The sequence below is a fragment of the Anolis sagrei genome, chromosome 10 (assembly GCF_037176765.1).
Source record: "Anolis sagrei isolate rAnoSag1 chromosome 10, rAnoSag1.mat, whole genome shotgun sequence".
NCBI lineage: Eukaryota > Metazoa > Chordata > Lepidosauria > Squamata > Dactyloidae > Anolis > Anolis sagrei.
This window is the reverse complement of record NC_090030.1, coordinates 20,780,068-20,800,491: the sequence shown is the minus strand read 5'-3', so window position 1 is coordinate 20,800,491 and position 20,424 is coordinate 20,780,068. Positions and strand designations below refer to the sequence as shown.

The window sequence follows — 20,424 nt, the reverse complement described above, 5'->3', positions numbered from 1 at the left end:
AGGATCTCCTGCCGCCCTCCCTTCCCATGAGACATTTTGCATCCTATTCAAATCTGCTCACAAAACCCTTCGTTTGCATCCACTTTGGTTGCCTCTCTTCCCCCTTTCCATGTGTCTCGAAAACAAGAGCACCGCTTCCAGGCTTGGAGGCCGCAGGTGCATCTATATTGTGGAATTAATGCGGTTTGATACCCCTTGAACTGCCCTGGTTCAATGCTGTGGAATCATGGAATTTGTAGTTTTTGGAGGTGCATCTTGAGCAGTATGACAACTTGCAGAGCTACATTTCCATGGATTCCAAAGCGTTGAGCCATGGCTATTGAAAGTGGTGCCAAGCTGAGTCAATTCCGTGGTATAGTTCCTCCTTGCAAGCTCAGAGTGAATTGCAATGGCAGAGGTCCAACTTTGGGTTGTTAAAGTGGAGCTTCTGGATCCTTCCTCTTCTTCCTCCTTCTCCGGTATTGACCGATCAAAACCACCTTTCAAAGGCAAGCTGATATGGAGACATGAAATCACTTTATTGACACAATGAGTAATGTTTCCTTGTTACTTTGCAGAGCTCCCTTTCGGAGGAGGTTTGGGGCCCTTTGGAGACGTTTCGAGAGGAATTCCATTAGCCGTTCTGCCCTTCTCTCATCCTTCCAAAGGGATCATCAATCCCATTTGCACAAAGCCAAAGAAAAGCTCGTTTACAAACACGCAACAATGAATGGCAATTAATTACTGTAACAAGCAAAGTGTTCTGAAAAGAAATTTTCCAAACTTTCATGCAGTTAGATCTAGATCAGTGTTTCTCAACCTGTGGGTCGGGACCCCTGGGGGTGGTCACGAGGGGGGTTTCAGAGGGGTCACCAAAGACCATCAGAAATACATATTTCTGATGGTCTTAGAAATCCCTTTGACAGAGAAGGCTGAAGATTTCTCTGCCTGTCCTTCTCTTCATTTTTGGGGTTGGGGAACTACAACTCCCAGAACTCAAAAACAGCCCCCTCCCGACCCTACTAGTATTCAATGTTGGTCATGTAGGTAGAGTGCCAGGTCTGGTGCAGATCCAATGTGGCTGTGTTCAGAGTGTTCCTTGATTGTAGGTGAACTAGAAATCCCAGCAACTACAACTCCCAAATGTCAAAGTCTATTTCCCCCAAACTTCACCAATGATCACATTTGGGCATATTGATTATTCATGCTAAGTTTGGCCCAGTTTCATCATTGTTTGGATGCACAGTGCTCTCTGCATGTAGGTGAACTACAACTCCAAAACTCAAGATCAATGCCAACCAAACCCAATATTTTCTGTTGGTCATGGGAGTTCTGTGTGTGAAATTTGGCTCAATTCCATCATCACTGGAATTCAGAATGCTCTTTGATTGTAGTTGAACTATAAATCCAAGCAACCAGGCATGCAGCCGGGGGGGGGGGGGGGGGTTGAGGGGCTTCAGCCCCCCCCCCCCCCCCGAAATTCTCATGGTGGTTCGCGGAAAGGCCTTACTGGTGCATTACTTAAACTGTAATGTTTATTCATATCATGATCTGATCACCATGCTCCATATATCCCATATGCATGGGGGTATTGGGGTAACGATACAAAAGGTTTGCTAGGGTAGACCCTCTTTCACTCAGACGCAGCCCCCCCCCAAAACAAACTCAGCCCCCCCCCCCCCAAATCGAAATCCTGGCTACGGGCCTGCCAGCAACTATAACTCCCAAATGTCAAATCTGTTTTCCCCAAACTTCACCAATGTTCACATTTGATTATTCATGCTAAGTTTGGTCCAGATCCATCATAGCTTGAGTCCACAGTGCTCTCTGGATGTAGGTGAACTACAACTTCAAAACTCGAGGTCAATGCCCACCAAACCCTTCCAGTATTTTCTGTTGGGCATGGGAGTTCTGTGTGCCAAATTTGGCTCAATTCCATCATCGGCGGAGTTCAGAATGCTCTTTGATTGTAGGTGAACTATAAATCCCAGCAACTACAACTCCCAAATGACAAAATCAATCTCCCCCCAAACCCCACCAGTACTCAAATTTGGGAGTATTGGGTATTCGTGCCAAATTTGGTCCAATGAATGAAAATACATCCTGCATATCAGATATTTACATTGTGATTCAGAACAGTAGCAAAATTACAGTTATGAAGTGGCAGCAAAAATAATGTTATAGTTGGGAGTCACCACAACATGAGGAACGGTATTAAGGAGTCACTGCATTAGGGAGGTTGAGAACCATTGATCTAGATGAAGATGGGAATCAAGTGATCCTCCAGATGTCAAACTGCCTATGCTAAATGAGGTTCAGAAACATTTGGAGAGCTTCCTGATCCCAAGCGCAATGAAAGGATCCCCAGATCTTGTCCAGTGCTTTTCCAGAGCTACAGCTGGGACCTAGAGTAGTGGATCTCAACCTGTGGGTGCCCAGGTGTTTTGGCCTACAACTCCCAGAAATACCAGCCAGTTTACCAGCTGTTAGGATTTCTGGGAGTTGAAGGCCAAAACATCTGGGGACCCACAGGTTGAGAATCACTGCATTAAAGCCACGCATGCAAAATGTAAATTAATTAGATTCTTGTAGGTTTTGCAGGCTATATGGCCATGTTCTAGAAGCATTCTCTCCTGACGTTTTGCCTGCATCTATGGCAAGTGACCTCACAACCTCTGAGGATGCTTGACATAGATGCAGGTGAAATGTCAGGAGAGAATGCTTCTAGAACATGGCCATATAGCCCAAAAAAAACTACAAGAACCCAGTGATTCCAGCCATGAAAGCCTTCGGCAATATATTGTAAATTAATTGTTTATAAAGGAGTGGGAAATGCAGAATCCATTGCAGAAAACCAAGCACCTGGTGGCCATCCTCCTCCAAAGCCAGAGCCCAGTCATATTCATTGGCTGAATGGCATGAATGTCGATTTCAGTGTTTGCTTTGCCCAGATTTGGGTGGGAACTGTGTCCCTAAACGCCAGTCCTCTGCTCTCTTGATAGCTCCCCACCAACTCTGTCAATGATTTCTGGGCCCAAAAGAGTCCTCTGATTCCAGCCATAAATAAAGAAGAAAGCAATGGGCAAAGAAGGCCTTATCAAGCCACAGCCTTGGGTCTATCAGCTCTCCTTGTCTTGGATGGTCAGCGGGAGGCGGACGACGTGAAGCCCTTATCATTTTGCCTTGGAGCTGGGTGGCTTCAGAGTTACACAGAGCTCTCCTACGTCGGAGGAGGAAAGTTGAAGCTGCATGGCACAATTTGGAAGAGCCCTGTTCTTCCTGTCTGATACCAGGCCTCTTTGGAGAAGCCCCAAAGAGAGGAGGACAGTTTTGTTTGAAGGGCTCATCCATAGAGAGATCAGCTCAAGGTGGGGTGGGATTGAATTCCCTCAAAGCCTTGATCTTGGAAGCTAAACAAGGTCAGCCCTAGTCAGGCCCGTAGCCAGGATTTCGTTTTTTTTTTTTTTTTTTTGGGGGGGGGGGGACTGAATTTTTTTCGGGGGGGGTTCGGGGGAGGGGCTGAGTCTGAGTGAAAGAGGGTCTAGCCTAGCAAACCTTTTGTATCATTACCCCAATATCCCCATGCATATGGGATATATTGAGTATGGTGATCAGATCATGATATGAATAAACATAACAGTTTAAATAATGCACCAATAAGGCCTTTTCGCGAACCACCATGAAAATTTCGGGGGGGGGGGGGCTGAAGCCCCCCGAGCCCCCCCCCCCCTCCTGACTACATGCCTGACCCTAGTTAGTCCTTGGATGGGAGACCAACAACAAAAGCTCTCTTTCAGACCAGGAAGTTGTCCTTGGCTCCATTCCCCCAAATGCTGCAGGCTACAAATCCCAAAACATGGGGAAAGGTGCAGTTTGGGACATTGCTCCCTCTCTGTCTATGCTTCCTGGGGGATTCTGGGAGTGCAGTACTATGAAGACCCCTCCCCAACTCCAGAAGTCCACGAACCCCAGGTGCCATTGGTTCTATTTCAGAGGAAGGGGATGGCAAAACTACCCCAGAATCTTCCTTGCCTTAGAAAAGCCCAGGAAAGTCATAGGGTCACTATAAGTCAACTGGCAGCTTGAAGGCACATACAGGGGCGGCTCAACCCATTACGTACAGTAAGCATTTGCAGTATAGTTGATTTTGCCCAGGGGTGCTCTTGAGGGGCTCTTGGGGGAAAATAGACATATGCGAGTTGTAGTCACTGGGAAGAAGAGTTTGAGGACCTCTGCAAACAACCTGCTTCTCTTTTATCTCACCCGAGTTTTTAATTAGTTTTTAATCTGAGGATGCTTGCCATAGATGCAGGCGAAACGTCAGGAGAAATGCCTCTAGAACATGGCCATATAGCCCAAAAAAACCCACAAGAACTTAGTTTTTAATTAGTTTTTCTTTTAATCATTACATGTAGCCCACCCATTGTCACTGTGATTGCGCTTATTGTAATTTTATATTGTTATGTATTCACATGTTTTATGTAATTATGATGTTGTTGTTGATTGTTCGCATTTTCGGTCTGCTTTTTTGGTTTTGTAATTTGTTGTTTGGGCTTGGCCTCATGTAAGCCGCTCCGAGTCCCCATCGGGGAGATGGTGGCGGGGTATAAATAAAGATTATTATTATTATTATTATTATTATTATTATTATTATTATTTATCCGTACTGCTTGTTTATAAAGCTACTGTCCTCCCAAACCTGTTATATGCCTGCAAAACGTGGACTGTCTACAGGGGCGGCTCAACCCATTACGCGAAGTAAGCATTTGCAGTATAGTTGATTTTGCCCAGGTGTGTTCTTGAGGCATTCTTGGGGGGAAATAGACCTTGACATATGCGAGTTGTAGTTACTGGGATGTATAGTTCACCGACAATCAAAGAGCATTCTGAACTCCACCAATGATGGAATTGAACCAAATATGGCACACAGAATTCCCACGACAAACAGAAAATATATATCAATGATTGGTTTGGGAGGGGGGGCGCCAAAAATACAGTTTGCTTACCGTTGAAAATTACCTAGGGCCGCCTCCGATTGTCTACAGACGTCACTTTCAACTCCTGGAACGATTCCATCAGTGTTGCCCCTGAAAAATCCTACAAATCTCTTGGGAAGACAGGCGGAGAAATGCTAGTGTGCTAGAAGAGGCAAAGACCACCAGCACTGAAGTGATGGTCCTCTGCCATCAACTCCGCTGGACTGGCCATGTTGTCCGAATGCCCGATCACCATCTCCCAAAGCAGTTACAATACTCTTAACTCAAGAACAGGAAACGTAATGTTGGTGGACAGGAAAAGAGATTGAAAGATGGGCTTAAAGCCCTGAGAACTGGGAAGCCCTGGCCCTTGAGTGCTCTAGCTGGAGATCAGCTGTGACCAGCAGTGCTGTAGAATTAGAAGAGGCATGAATGGAGGGTGGAATGGAGAAACGTGCACATTGGAACAACCTTCCACCTGGAAACTGATGTCCTCACTATGGAAGAATATGTGGGTCAAGAATAGGGCTCTACAGTTACCTATGAACCCACCACCAAGACACTACACTTGGACGACCATCATCCTAAAGCTACAAGGGATTGCCTACGTCAAGATACACATGAGTGTCTGGCGAAGTTGAAGGAAAACATGAATGAAATTAAGACTTTCATTTGAGAGTCACTGGCTTATTCTAGCACGAGCTCTGGCACTTAAAGTGATGTCAAACTGCATGAATTCTGCAGTGTAAATGCACCTTGAGGCCTTTGTGGGGAAACCTGTCCAAAGCACATGTGGAAAAGGAAAGAGAGGCAGGCACTATTTAAGAAAGTAGCAAGATGTTTTCGGATCTGCCTGGGGCCACAACAACAGCTAGGCCGTTTACCTGGAAACACCTTGTGTGGAAACTGCTCTGCTCCCTCCCCTTCCCTACCTGGAGCTAACATGGCTGATGCCCCAAGGCGCACAGACCCACTTCTCAGTCTCCCCTCTTCAGTCCTGTCTTGGGTGGCCTCAAGGAAGGGAATCCAGGCTCTCCCATTGGCCAAAGCAGAGCCCCTCTCCTTCCCCATTGGCTCCCAAGGCCTGTCATGCAGACATGTTCCAGGTGAAAGCACCGCCCCCTTCAGGACAGGTGAAGTCTTTCTGCAACAATTGGGAATTCTTAAGGCTACAGAGCACCTGGATTCCTCAGGACCGGCAGGCAGGCATGCTTCGGTGTTCCTGAGCACAGGCCACGCTTGACCCTCGCAAAGCCTACTTTTTCTGCTCTGTTTTTGTGGGTTCGTAACCCATCAGGGTGGGACTGGCCAGGATGAGTAGTAGTGGGATAGTCCTGAGCGCCCCGCTTTCCGAGGAAAGTACAGCATTCACCCCTCTGAAGCCTGTGGTGATGTCTAGAGAAACAAACGAAGACCCGTCTGTCTTTGAGGACATCAAGCCACCTGTGCGGATGCTGGAGACCCCCCAGGATTTGGCCCAGGTAAGGCTGTCTTTGGAGGCCTCCCTGCCCCCCAATATCCTGGCTCTGCTGGTGGCAAAAGGCATGGCTCTCCGTTGGCGTTCCTTTTAAGAGCCTTGGCACCACTTTCTTTTTGGAAAGGTGGCCAAGATGAGCGGCTACACTGGATGTCTCTTGCGGTCCTTCCCATTCTAGGATTGTCTCAAATGTATCCATGTTTTTGGAATTGACAAAAGTCAAATACATGTAACTTTGTGCAGTTTGCGGGAGAGGCAGCCATGATTCATGCTGGAACATAGGATTTGGGATGTGACTGTGAAGAAATGCAAAGATTGGGTTGTTGTGAGTTTTCCGGGCTGTATAGCCATGTTCCCGAAGCACTCCCTCCTGGCGTTTTGCCTGCATCTACAGCAGGCATCCTCAGAGGTTGTGAGGACTGTGCAGTTTGCGGGAAAGGCAGCCATGATTCATGCCGGAACATAGGATTTGGGATGTGACTGTGAAGAAAAGCAAAGATTGGGCTGTTGTGAGTTTTCCGGGCTGTATGGCCATGTTCCCGAAGCACTCTCTCCTGACGTTTTGCCTGCATCTAGGGCAGGCATCCTCAGAGGTTGTGAGGACTGTGCAGTTTGCGGGAGAGGCAGCCATGATTCATGCCGGAACATAGGATTTGGGATGTGACTGTGAAGAAATGCAAAGATTGGGCTGTTGTGAGTTTTCCGGGCTGTATGGCCATGTTCCCGAAGCACTCTCTCCTGATGTTTTGCCTGCATCTATGGCAGGCATCCTCAGAGGTTCTACTAGGAAAATAGGGTTTATATATCTGTGGAATAATATCCAGGGTGGGAGAAAGAACTCTTGTCTGTTTGAGGTAGGTCTGAATGTTTCAGTTGGCCACCTTGATTGGCATGTAATGGCCTAGCAGTTTCAAATGTTTGGCTTCTTACTGACTGGGGGAATCCTTTGTTGGGAGGTGATACGCTCACCCTGATTGTTTCCTGTCTAACATTCCGCTGTTTTTGAGTGTTGTTCTTTATTAGCGAAGATTGTTTCTGTGGGTCTTTGTGAGAAATGGGAGTGAAGAAGCTGCTGGAAACAAAGTTAGTTTTGTGCCCCAGGGTGTTGGCTCTGGCCTGTTTGAGTCTTTTCGCTTTGGAGGCAATTTTGGGGGAAGGTGAGCGTATCACCTCCCAATAAAGGATTCCCCCAGGCAGTAAGAAGCCAAACATTGAAACTGCTAGGCCATTACATGCTAATCAAGGTGGCCAACTGAAACATTCAGACCAAACGAATGGGATCGAAACAATGGTTCCGAAAGTTGGTGCCTTTTTGGTGGTTTTGTTTGGTGCACTTTTTCCGTCTCTGCGGAGAGGAAGGTGTTTTGGCCTGGTGCCTCCAAGGGAAGGGCGTCTTGGAGGGGGGATTGCGTGCCATTCTTTGGCTGCCTCTGCGCTCTGTGTTTTCCGAATCACAAGAAAGGAATTCTCCTTGAGATTCCCCAGGTTCTGTGGCTTCCCGTCTTTCTCCAAGAGAGAGATAAAGGGGCAGACAAGGAGGGGAAGGGAGCCAAGCGCCACATTGCTACACAGACACACCGAAGGGATCCCTGTTCCGTCCGACATTATTTTCAGTCCCTCAAAGGCGAGAAACACCCCAATGCTTGGAAATATTATAAGTCCTGGCTTGGGGCCTGCACGTTCCTTTGCGGACTCTTTCATTGGCCTCCTCTTGAAATGCAGCAAAGTTTGGGAGGATTTTCACGTGAGGTCCTCCCTTTCCAGGAACAGACACAGTGCCAGGTTCATCCCTTCAGAGGTGAAAACCAGGGCACACGTGTCCAAACAACATCAGAAAGTGACCAAGAGTGGGAAAGTTATTAACGGGGAAGAATGCACATATTTGGAGAGGCTGCAGCAATTTGCTTTTGCCTGAGCCAACTGGGAAGGACAAAATTGTACCCGCTCCTTTCCACTCTTTTTAAGCTGTTGGGTTAATGGGGTGGACATTCCTTTTGCCCTTTGAACACATTTTGCAGCAGAGGGTAAAGAGGAACCACAGAAAGTGGAAAGAGAAACCAGGACATTTTGAACGGAACTGGAAAATTGCATAACAGAGGGGAAAAATGGAGGCTGTCTTTAAGATATTGGAGAAGTTAAAATATGAAGGTGATGATTAAGGATTGGTAATATGGATGATGAAACTGGACCACGATTTTAGTCAGGTTATGCATTGGATTGTGATTTTTGTGCTAATGTGTATTATGTTTTTTATGGTTTTAAATTGTATACTGTGGATTGTGTATTCTGTATTCCGTTGTAAACCGCGTTGAGTCGCCATTTAGGCTGAGAAATTGCGGTATACAAGTACAGTAAATAAAAAAATACCTCCGCCAGGGCCAGAGCTGGGTGCATATGAAGGAGGCTTCAAGGGTCTCTGAGTGGAATTAAGTAAGGGGCTTTGAATTAAATTAACAGCAAAAGAGAGACATACCCTTTCTCTGTAGAAAAAGAGCAATACAGAAGAAAATGTTTTTAAGATGTGACATATAGAGGTACTTTTCTTACACAGGATATGTTGTGGTTAACTTCAAAGGTTGTTTTTTGAAGTGCAGAGTCCGCATGTACAAGAAGGTACTTTCCATCAAAAGGTCAAGAGAGGGGGCTGGAAGGAGAGTTCCTTTCCATGACAAAAAAAATGTTCTTGTTTACTTGAGGTTATATATTTGGTGGTCAAATGCTAAGGGGGCACGGCAGTCACTTGAAGGGTAGCATCTGTGTATGTTGCCTGGCTGTCCGTCTTCTTCATGAAGAAATTAAAAATAAAACTTTGTTTTTTTAATCTCTTTTGAGACTGTCTACATCCTTTCGTGCTCCCGTGACGTAGACCTAAGAAGACCCAATTTAGGGTCTCTAACACATAGAGCAGTGTTTCTTTTTTTTAATTAAATTTTTATTGGATTTTATCAAAGTATACATTAAAACAACATTGAGAAAAGGGGGGGAAGAAAAGAGGGGGAAATGCGCAAAAAGACTGAAAAAAGAAGAGAAAAGAGCAGTGTTTCTTAACATGGGGATCGAGACCCCTGAGGGGGTCATGAGGGGGTTTCAGAGGGGTCACCAAAGACCATCAAATCCGGGGAGAGTGCGGATGAGCTCCCTCTATCAGCTCTAGCCCCTCATGCGGGGACATGAGAGAAGCCTCCCACAAGGATGATAAAACATCAAAACATCCAGGCGTCCCCTGGGCAACGTCCTTGCAGACGGCCAATTCTCTCACACCAGAAGAGACTTGTAGTTTCTCAAGTCACTCCTGACATGACAAAAACGAAACCAAAGACTATCTTTAACCTTTACCTACCAAAGACCACTAGAAAACACATTCTGAAACCTTCAGAAACCCTTTGACAGAGAAGGCTGACATCTCTCCACCTGTCCTTCCCTTCCCTTTTGGAAACAGAAAACAAATCCTCCCACTAAAGCCATCCTCCTGCTCTCTTGATGTAGGTGGACTAAAACTCCAAAACTCAAGGTCAATGCCCACCAAACTCTTCCAATACTTTCTGTTGGTCATGGGAGTTCTGTGTTGGGAAGTTTGGCCCAATTCTATCATTGGTGGGGTTCAGAATGCTCTCTGATTGTAGGTGAACTATACATCCCAGGAACTACAACTCCCAAATGACAAAATCAACCCCCCAACCCCACCAGTATTCAAATGTGGGCATATCAGGTATGTGTCCCAAATTTGGTCCAGTGAATGAAAATACATCTTGCATATCAGATATTACATAGCAGTAGCAAAATTACAGTGAAGTAGCAACAAAAATAATTTTATGGTTGGGGGGGTCACCACAACATGGGGAACTGTATTAAGGGGTTGCAGCATTAGGTTCAGGCCCAGCTTACTTGTCCAAACGTATTTCCCCCTACGTCCTACCTCGAAACCTACGATCTTCTGGGGAGGCCCTGCTCTCGATCCCACCTTCATCGCAAACACGCTTGGTGTGGACGAGGAACAGGGCTTTCTCGGCGGTGGCTCCCCACCTATGGAACTCGCTCCCCAGTGAAATTAGGTCAACAGCTTCCCTCATTTCCTTCAGGAAAAAAGTTGAAGACGTGTCTATGGGACCAGGCATTCAGATAGCAGGCTGACAATAGAAATGACGACAGTGCTATGGAAAATGGACTGTGAACAGGTTTCGGATTAAGTTGTTGATCATAGAAATCGGACTGGACATGCCAACTAACTCAATTTGCACTATTTGATCCCATCTTCGTCACAAATGCGCTTGGTGGGGATGAGGAACAGGGCCTTCTCAGCGGTGGCTCCCCACCTATGGAATTTGCTCCTCAGTGGAATTAGGTCCTTTCCTTCAGGAAAAAGTTAAAGATGTGTCTATGGAACCAGACATTCGGATAGCAGGCTGACAATACAAATGACGACAATGCTATGGAAAATGAACTGTGGACAGGCTTTGGATTAAGTTGTTGATTGTAGAACTCGGACTGGACATGCCAACTTATTCAATTTGCACTATTTTAAATGGTTTTTAATCTAATTTGAATGTTTAATGTATTACTTAATATGTAACTGTTGTTTTATCTGTTGTATATGGGGGGCATCAAATTGTTGCCGGCTGTAAGCTGCCCTGAGTCCCCCTTCGAAGGTTGAGAAGAGCAGGGTACAAATATTTGAAATTTAAAAAAATAATGTTGAGAACCACTGGCATAGAGAGACACTTGGGATCTTGGCCACATGGCCTTTTGGCTCCGACGGTGTGAGCAGCTCCGCCTCAGGCTCCCTGCCCTATGTTTGGCTCGCCATGATTTTGGAGCAGAGATCACTGAGGTCCTGACCCTGACCTCTGCCTTGCCTACTGCCTTCAGCGGCCTCTCCTGGGATAGCCTCCTGATTTCCCTCCTCTTCACCAGTCCAGATCCGTAAATACAGAAACCCAGTTTCTGGAAGCAGTGGACAATTCCTACATACAGATGAACTCCCACATGAGGAAGGCTTTGCATTCTCTGTTGGTCTAGTTTTTTGTGTGTGTGTGTGTGTGTGTCAGGAGTGACTTGAGAAATTGCAAGTCGTTTCTGGTGTGAGAGAATTGGCAGTCTGCAAGGACGTTGCCCAGGGGACACCCGGACGTTTTGATGTTTTGCCATCCTGTGGGAGTCTTCTCTCATGGTCGTTAATCTAGATCAGTGTTTCTCAACCTGGGGGTCGGGACCTCTGAGGGGGTCCCGAGGGGGTGTCAGAGGGGTCACCTAAGACCATCAGAAAACACAGTATTTTCTGTTGGTCATGGAGGTCTAATTCTATCGTTGGTGTGGTTCATAATACTCTTTGATTGTAAGTGAACTATAAATCCCAGCAGCTACAACTCCCAAATGTCAAGTATTATTTCCCCAAACTCCACCAGTGTTCACATTTGGGCATATTGAGGATCTGTGCCAAGTTTGGTCCAGATCCATCATTGTTTGAGTCCACAGTGCTCTCTAGATGTAGGCGAACTACAACTCCCAAACTCAGGGTCAATGCCCACCAAACTCTTCCAATATTTTCTATTGATCATGGGAGTTCGGTATGCCAAGTTTGGTTCAATTCCATTGTTGGTGGAGTTCAGAATGCTTTTGATTGTAGGTAAAGCACAGTAACTACAACTCCCAAATGACAAAATCAACCCGATCAGTATTCAAATATTAGGTATTTGTGCCAAATTTGCTCCAGTGAATGAAAACACATCCTGCATATTGGATATTTACATTCTGATTCATAACAGGAGCAAATTGCAGTTATGAAGTAGCAACGAAATTAATGTTATGGTTGGGGGTCACCACAACATGAGGAACTGTATTAGGGGTCGCAGCATTAGGGAGGTTGAGAACCACTGGTCTAGATGACCTTTGTGCTCTCTCCCAACTCCGTCTTTCGACCGTTCTGTGATTCACACCCATCCTGTCCAGGTGTAACTTCCTCAACGACCGTAAAATTATATTAGGGATCAAAATCCACCTTGTCTGGCTTTGTTCTCCTTTTCTTTTCTTTTTTTCTAAATGATGTCAGTGACAGTTTGAGTCCTGCGAGAGAGCCTTGGCTTTTGGCGTCAAGGGTCCGGAGCGGATTCCCGTAGATACCAGATTCCCACTTGGAGTGGATTCCTTCGTGGGGCGTGTGCACCAGCGTGTGCGCGCCGAGGTCTCAAGACATCTCCCTCCATTTTCTCTTTCTGTGTGAAAGTGGCATGCTGGCTAATGATTAATCGCTGGTGCCAAAGCTTCCTGGCGCCATTTTGTTGGCAAGGAGAAGCCAAGGAGCGGGAGGGTTGTGGCAAAGGAAGGCAGTTTGATCCCATTGGTGGCACAATGTGATGGAATCCTGGGAACGTGTTGTAGTGTGCACGCATTGTCAGAGGCAGCTCAAGATCTCGTTGAACTACAGCTTGTAGGATTCCATCACATTGAGCAATCCATTGCAATCCAAAATTAGGTCAGGACTGCATTGGTGCTCTAGTGCAGACGTCTCCTCTGCCAAGGTTTCCTGGTAGGCTCTGAGTATATCTCCCAGTGCCTTTTATCCCCGGAGTGTTGCATTGGTTCCACCTGCCGGGACAGGTGAGCGGATGATTGGCGGCTCTCTTACAAAATGCACCCAGGTGTGTCCCTTGCCATGTCATGGAAGGAAGCCTCTTCCCTGACTCCACTTTGGTGGCTTCCCCTCTATTCTGCGTTGGTTAGACCACAGCTGGAATATTGTGTCCAATTCTAGGCACCACCATTCAAGAGAGATATTGACAAGCTGGAATGTGTCCAGAGGAGGGCGACTAAAATGATCAAGGGTCTGGAGAACAAGCCCTGTGAGGAGTGGCTTAAGGAGCTGGGCATGTTTAGCCTGAAGAAGAGAAGGCTAAGAGGAGATATGATGTTGTTGTTGTTGTTGTTCATTCGTTCAGTCGTCTCCAACTCTTCGTGACCTCAGGGACCAGCCCACGCCAGAGCTCCCTGTTGGCCGTCACCACCCCCAGCTCCTTCAAGGTCAGTCCAGTCACTTCAAGGATGCCATCCATCCATCTTGCCCTTCGTCGGCCCCTCTTCCTTTTACCTTCCACTTTCCCCAGCATAATTGTCTTCTCTAGGCTTTGCTGTCTCCTCTTGATGTGGCCAAAGTACTTCAACTTTGTCTCTAGTATCCTTCCCTCCAATGAGCAGTCAGGCTTTATTTCCTGAAGGATGGACTGGTTGGATCTTCTCGCAGTCCAAGGCACTCTCAGCACTTTCCTCCAACACCACAGCTCAAAAGCATCTCTCTTCCTTCGCTCAGCCTTCCCTAAGGAGATATGATAGCCATGTATAAATATGTGAGAGGAAGCCACAGGGAGGAGGGAGCAAGCTTGTTTTCTGCTTCCCTGGAGACTAGGACGCAATGGAACAATGGCTTCAAACTTCAAGAAAGGAGATTCCATCTGAACATGAGAAAAAACTTCCTGACTGTGAGAGCCGTTCAGCAGTGGAACTCTCTGCCCCGGAGTGTGTTGGAGGCTCCTTCTTTGGAAGCTTTTAAACAGAGGCTGGATGGCCATCTGTCAGAGGTGATTTGAATGCAATATTCCTGCTTCTTGGCAGGGGGTTGGACTGGATGGCTCATGAGGTCTCTTCCAACTCTTTGATTCTATGATTCTATAATGTTGGTAATGAACACAATGTCAACAGAAGTTCCTCTTTTCCCAAACTGATGCCCCCTGCAAGAATGGAGCAAAGTCGGCTTTGTTGGTATGTGGATCTGATGCCAGCTCAACTCCTAATCTATGTATATAATAATAGTGGAAATATTTTTGTACGTATGTATGTTTTGTTGGGCGAGTGCGCTTAATAACAAAAGACCCTCCCCGTGCATGTATAGCAGAGTAACTTAGCAGCAGCATGACCCAGCACCAGTAGCCCAAAGTGATAAAAAGAATGAAAACACACAGACCAATGTTATCTCTTCCATAAAAGGCTTTTCTTTGTAGTGAAATAATATGGTTGCACTATTTACAAGAACAAAGTTTCCATAACACAAATAAAGTTCTTTATACTTCCTTCTTTGCTTCCACACGGCTTCTTTCTCATGCAGAAAAAAAACTTCGCTCTCACAGAACCTCTTCTCACAATGAACTTACATAGGAGCTTCTCACACTAGGCCTCCTCACACTGAGGCCTACTTCACACTGAGGCCTTCTCGTACAGGGCTCTCTCAGACTGAGGACTTCTCACATTGAGGCCTACCTCACATTGAGGCCTTTCTCCCACTGAGGCCTTCTCACACCGGGCTCTCTCAGACTGAGGCCTTTCTCCCACTGAGGCCTACCTCAGACTGGTGCCAGATTTTGTTCATTTTCATGGTTTCCTCCATTGAAATACATAAGCATGTGGACAATTTCAACAGAAAGGATGAAGTAATGAAAATGAACAAAATCTGGCTACCAGTATTAAAAAACTCTAAAATTACAACAGCACAACAGCAGAGAGGAAACAAACAAGGACATCTAATCACTTCTCAACAAAAGTTTGCTCCAGGCACAGTCAGGCCATTATATGCTTAACAAGGTAGTCAGTTGAAACATTCACACCTAGCTCCAGCAGACAAGAGTCCTTTGTCCCACCCTGGTCATTCCACAGATATATAAACCCTTTTTCCTAGTTACAACAGACCTCACTACCTCTGAGGATGCTTGCCATAGATGCAGGCAGGAGAGAATGCTTCTAGACCATGGCCATATAGCCCGAAAAAACCTACAACAACACAATTTCTATCCTTGGGTTATAATTGGTTCTATGAGAAAAAAAAACATGGAAAAAAGTTTATTAAACTGTCAACTTTGTTTTTGCGGGACAACCTTCAGCACATTTTGCTCTAGTTTTTCAATGAATATCTCATCGAGTCTCAACCAAATCAACATGGGTTGTTGTAGGTTTTTTCAGGCTGTATGGCCATGGTCTAGAGGCATTCTCTCCTGACGTTTCGCCTGCACTTTGGCAAGCATCCTCAGGCCTCACTACCTCTGAGGATGCCTGCTAAAGTGCAGGTGAAACATCATGAGAAAATTTATTTATTTATTTATTTATTTACTTTGCTTATATACTGCTGTATCTCAAGCCCGAAGGCGACTCACAGCGGTTCACAAACAGTAAAAACAGTAGAAACAGCAGTGGTTCCATACAACATATAACAATTGACTTAACACATTATCCATAAATTACCAATAAGCAATTACAATGCACAATTATTACAAAAAACAACCGTACCCAATCTTCTCATCATCCAAGCGTAGTCCAGGTTCGTCGTCCATTGTTCCATTCCTATGTTCCATTACCAGATTGCACTAAATTACTCAAACGCCTGCACAAACATCCAGGTCTTCACCTTTTTGCGGAATACCATTAGAGATGGTGCTAGTCTAATGTCCGTAGGAAGGGCGTTCCACAGCCGAGGAGCCACCACCGAGAAGGCCCTATCTCTCGTCCCCGCCAGCCGAGCTTGAGAAGCAGGTGGGATCGAGAGCAGGGTCTCCCCGGAAGATCTCAAACTCCTGGTGGGTTCATAGGCAGAGATGCGGTCAGATAGGTAGCTTGGGCCGGAACCGTTTAGGGCCTCTAGACCATGGCCATACAGCCCGAAAAAACCTACAACAACCCAGTGATTCCGGCCATGAAAGCTTTCGACAATACAAATCAACATGGTTTGTGGCCGCCGCAAAAATTAAGTTTTTGGAGTGGAACAACTACTTTGTGCTTATTTTCCAAGTACCGCACAATTAAACAGGAAATAACACTTTCAAACTAGGAGCAGAAATGTTTCAAAGTTTGTTGCATAGTGTAATTGTTGTGTTTATCCTGACACAAGACCAAAGCCAAGCATCGCCGAGTACCTAAGCTAGTCCATGTATAAAGGAGGGTTGGGATGTTTGCATTGGAGCCCAATGGGGCAGAGCATGGAGTATTGGCACTATGGGGCGTCATGCCCCTTTTTATGACTCTTGGTCCCACAAAAAGATTCTTCACAGAAACATGGCCCAGTTTCTCAATGCTCTGGAATGAAATCTCAGCAAAGATCCCATCTTGCTGTCTTCCCAAAGCACAGATCCCAAGGAAATGGTCTAGATCTGCCTCCAGTTTGCCCTCTGCCTCCTTCTCCCCAAACACCCTGTTTGGCTCCATTAATAGGAGTCAAAGGAAGAATTTGCATCCCTCCGTGCAAAGAGGAAAGGAAGACAAGCAAATGGGCCTCTGCGCAAACAAAGAGCTTCGAGTGCTTGTCTCGCTTGCCAAGAGAGACCCTTTCCGTTGGAAATATAGTTCTGAGTCCTGTTGTAGCTGGATTCTAACTGGAATCCATGAGTAGTATATTGGGATTTGTTGTTTGTTGACGCTCCAGCACTCTTAGAAAAGGCTAAGAGAGGTCCTGCTCTTGGTCCCACCACCTTCGCAAGCACGTTTGGTGGGAACGAGAGACAGGGCCTTCTCTGTGGTGGCCCCTCGGCTATGGAACTCTCGCCCGAGTGAGAATAGATCTGCCCCGTCCCTCTTGTCCTTCTGGAGTTTAGTGAAATCCTGGTTATGGAACGAAGCATTCCCAGAATAATGGCTGAGACTGGTTACAGACTAAAGTGAGTGACAAATGTAACAAATTTTGGAAAAGATTCTGTTCTTATTTTGAAAGTGTTCTTTCCTGTTTAATTGTAAGAAGTTATTCTCCTCCAGAAATTCCATTTTTGTGGCTGCCACAACTAGATTGAATGGCTTGAGACTCGATGAGATGCTAATTGAAAAACTAGAGCAAAATGTGCTATAGCAGGACGTCCTGATAATAAACCCTTTCCCATGTTTTCATGATAGAACCAATTAGGAAATGACATTTATAACCCAGGACCAAAAATGGTGTTACATAATGATTTAGGACAAAAGTAGGAGCCCCCGGTGGCGCAGTGGGTTAAAGCACTGAGCTGCTGAGCTTGTTGATCGAAAGGTCGCAGGTTCGATTCCGGGGAGCGGCGTGAGCTTCCGCTGTCAGCCCTAGCTTCTGCCAACCTAGCAGTTCGAAAACATGCAAATAGATCAATAGGTACCACTCCGGCGGGAAGGTAACGGTGCTCCATGCAGTCATTCCGGCCACATGACCTTGGAGGTGTCTACGGACAACGCGGGCTCTTCGGCTTAGAAATGGAGATGAGCACCACACCCCAGAGTCAGACATGACTGGACTTAATGTCAGGGGACTACCTTTACCTTTACCTTAGGATACAAATAAATATTTTTCCTGGAGCCAATATTCGATTCTCTTTCTGACTTTTTCTGACTTCTTGACGGATCCTTGGCCTAGAGAGGTTTTTTTTTTTTTTTTGGTCGTATCAGGAGCAACTTGAGAAACTGTAAGTCGCTTCTGGTGTGAGAGAATTGACCATCTGCTAGAACGTTGCCCAGGGGACGCCCAGATGATTTGATGTTTTTATCATCCTTTGTGGGAGGCTTCTCTCATGTCCCCGTATGAGGAGCTGGAGCTGATAGAGGGAGCTCATCCGCCTCTCCCCGGATTTGAACCTGCAACCTGTCGGTCTTCAGTCCTGCCGGCACAGGGCTTTAACCCACTGCGCCACCGGGCGCTCGGCCAAGAGAGGTGTGGTTTCCTGTACCAATCCAACATCATCTTGGGAAGGACCTTGGAGGCAGCCATTAATACTACTACTACTAATATTACGAGGGTTATCTGGAAAGTAAGGCTGCAAGGCATGTAGCTCTCCCGGGGAATTTTTTCAGGGGAATTTGGTATCACTGCTGTGTAACAGGAAGCCAGCGGAAGCAAATGAGCAGTGCCAGTCATCAGTAGCTCATCGACTGGCATTGTCGTGAAGGTTAGAGATGCGCGTTCTCATTCTGTTTCCCTCCAAGTGTAACATGCTACCTAAATGTTAAGGGCATGAATGCTACTGCAATTAATAATAATAATAATAATAATAATAATAATAATAATAATAAACCTTTATTTATACCCCTCTACCATCTCCCGGAGGACTCGGTGTGGCTTACAAGAGGCCGAGCCCAAATACATCAGTAAAAACAACAACAATAATACATCAATAAATGAACTCAAAACAAAACAATAAACATTTACAACATACCATGACACATTAAAATCTATGGCAGGGCCAAAATGTAATAATTAAAATTTTAAAAAAATATGCTGGGCATGACCAGGTGAAAAGCATAGGTATTTGGAGAGGGATGGGGCGTGCAAATATCCTAGATCTCTAGTAAAGTGCATTTGGGGACATATTGCTTGGAGTTTCCTTATTCTGGGAAGGCACACTGGAACAACCACGTTTTCAAGCTCCTCCTAAAAACTGCCAGCGTTGGGGCATGCCTGGTGTCCTTAAGGAGAGAGTTCCAGAGTCGAGGGGCCACCACCGAGAAGGCCCTGTCCCTCGTCCCCCACCAATCGCGCCTGCGATGCAGGTGAGATTGCAAGCAAGGCCTCTCCAGATGATCGAAGAGATCGTGTGGGTTCGTAAACAGAGATGCGGTCACGCAGGTAGGCAGGTCCCAAACCGTTTAGGGCTTTGTAGGTAAGCGCCTGCACCTTGAATTGGGACCGGAAAATGAACGGCAGCCAGTCATCTTGGAGGTGACTAAGGCATGGACCACCGTGGCTAGATCTGCCTTCATGAGGTACGGTCGCAGTTGGCGCACGAGTCTTAGTTGTGCAAAGGCCCTCCCGGCCACCACTGACGCCTGAGCTTCAAGTGTAAGTGATGAGTCCAGGACACCCAAACTGCCCAAACTGCGGACCTGTGACTTCAAGGGGAGTGTAACCTTTCAGTTTATAGAGAGGACGTGATGACAAGACAGTATGCGACAAAATGGGTACAGAATATATTGTGAGACTGTGACAAACCTTCGCAGAGCCATCCAAAAAAAACGTTGTGGGATGGTAACGGCAGGAGTCTGCCTCCTTCATGACAATGTGCATCCGCACACCGCTCATGCAACTCAAGAGTGGTTAACATCATGAGGTTGGAATGTTTAAAGCCACCCATCTTACAGCCCCGATCTCGCACCCAGTGACTATCATCTGTTCACTAAATTGAAGGAACATCTGGGTGGAAAATACTTTTCTGACAACGACAAGGTGAAAATCGAAGTGATGAACTGGCTGAAAGAGGTGGAGGGAAATTTCTATGGCACAGGCATCAAAAACATGTCCCATGGATGACAAAATATATTGAACTGAATGGTGATTATGTGGAAAAATAATGTAATACCTATGCTACAATCCATGTGAAATTTTATTAAAATACTAGCCGTCCCCTGCCACGTGTTGCTGTGGCCCAGTCTGGTGATCTGGAAAATGAAGTAATAAGAAAGTGTTGGTTTCTAATATATGTAATTTCTTTATGTTTGTGGGTAAACAGTATTTCTTGTTGTTTCTTTGTCATTGTTGATGTGGAGATCGTCTGGTTTGCCTACTAAAGAAAGTGTCTTTCTTTAGGAGTCCCTTTCAAATCTATGATACTATATCTCTGTGTGTGTGAATCATATATATCTATTTATGGCTGGATGGCTCTTTGTCAGGAGGGCTTTGTTTACATTTTCTTGCCCTGGTGAAGGGAGTTGGACTGGGTGGCCTTAAGTATTTTCTGTTGGGGGGGGGTGTGAGGGGGTGTCAGAAGGATCGCAAAGACCACCAGAAAACAGTATTTTCTGTTGGTCATGGGGGTTCTGTGTGGGAAGTTTGCACCAATTCTGTTGTTGATGGGGTTCAGATTGCTCTTTGATTGTAGGTGAACTATAAATCCCAGTAACTACAACTCCCAAATGTCAAGGTCTATTTCCCTAAACTCCATTTGTGTTCATATTTGGGCATATGGAATATTCGTGCCAAGTTTGGTCCAGATCCATCATTGTTGGAGTCCACAGTGCTCTCTGGATGTAGGTGAACTACAACTCCCAAACTCAAGGTCAATGCCCACCAAATCCTTC

At 45.9% G+C, this 20,424-nt stretch overlaps 1 protein-coding gene across 1 annotated transcript in view; it reads left to right on the top strand.

Annotated features, from left to right (window-relative positions):
* Positions 1-6,037: 6,037 nt before the first annotated feature.
* Positions 6,038-20,424, top strand: part of LOC132762904 (Krueppel-like factor 5) — a 31,706-nt gene continuing 17,319 nt past the window's right edge. The window contains exon 1 of the mRNA XM_060756144.2: positions 6,038-6,436. Within this exon, the coding sequence (XP_060612127.2) occupies positions 6,269-6,436 (168 nt within the window). The 5' untranslated portion in view covers positions 6,038-6,268. The remainder of the gene's footprint in view (positions 6,437-20,424) is intronic.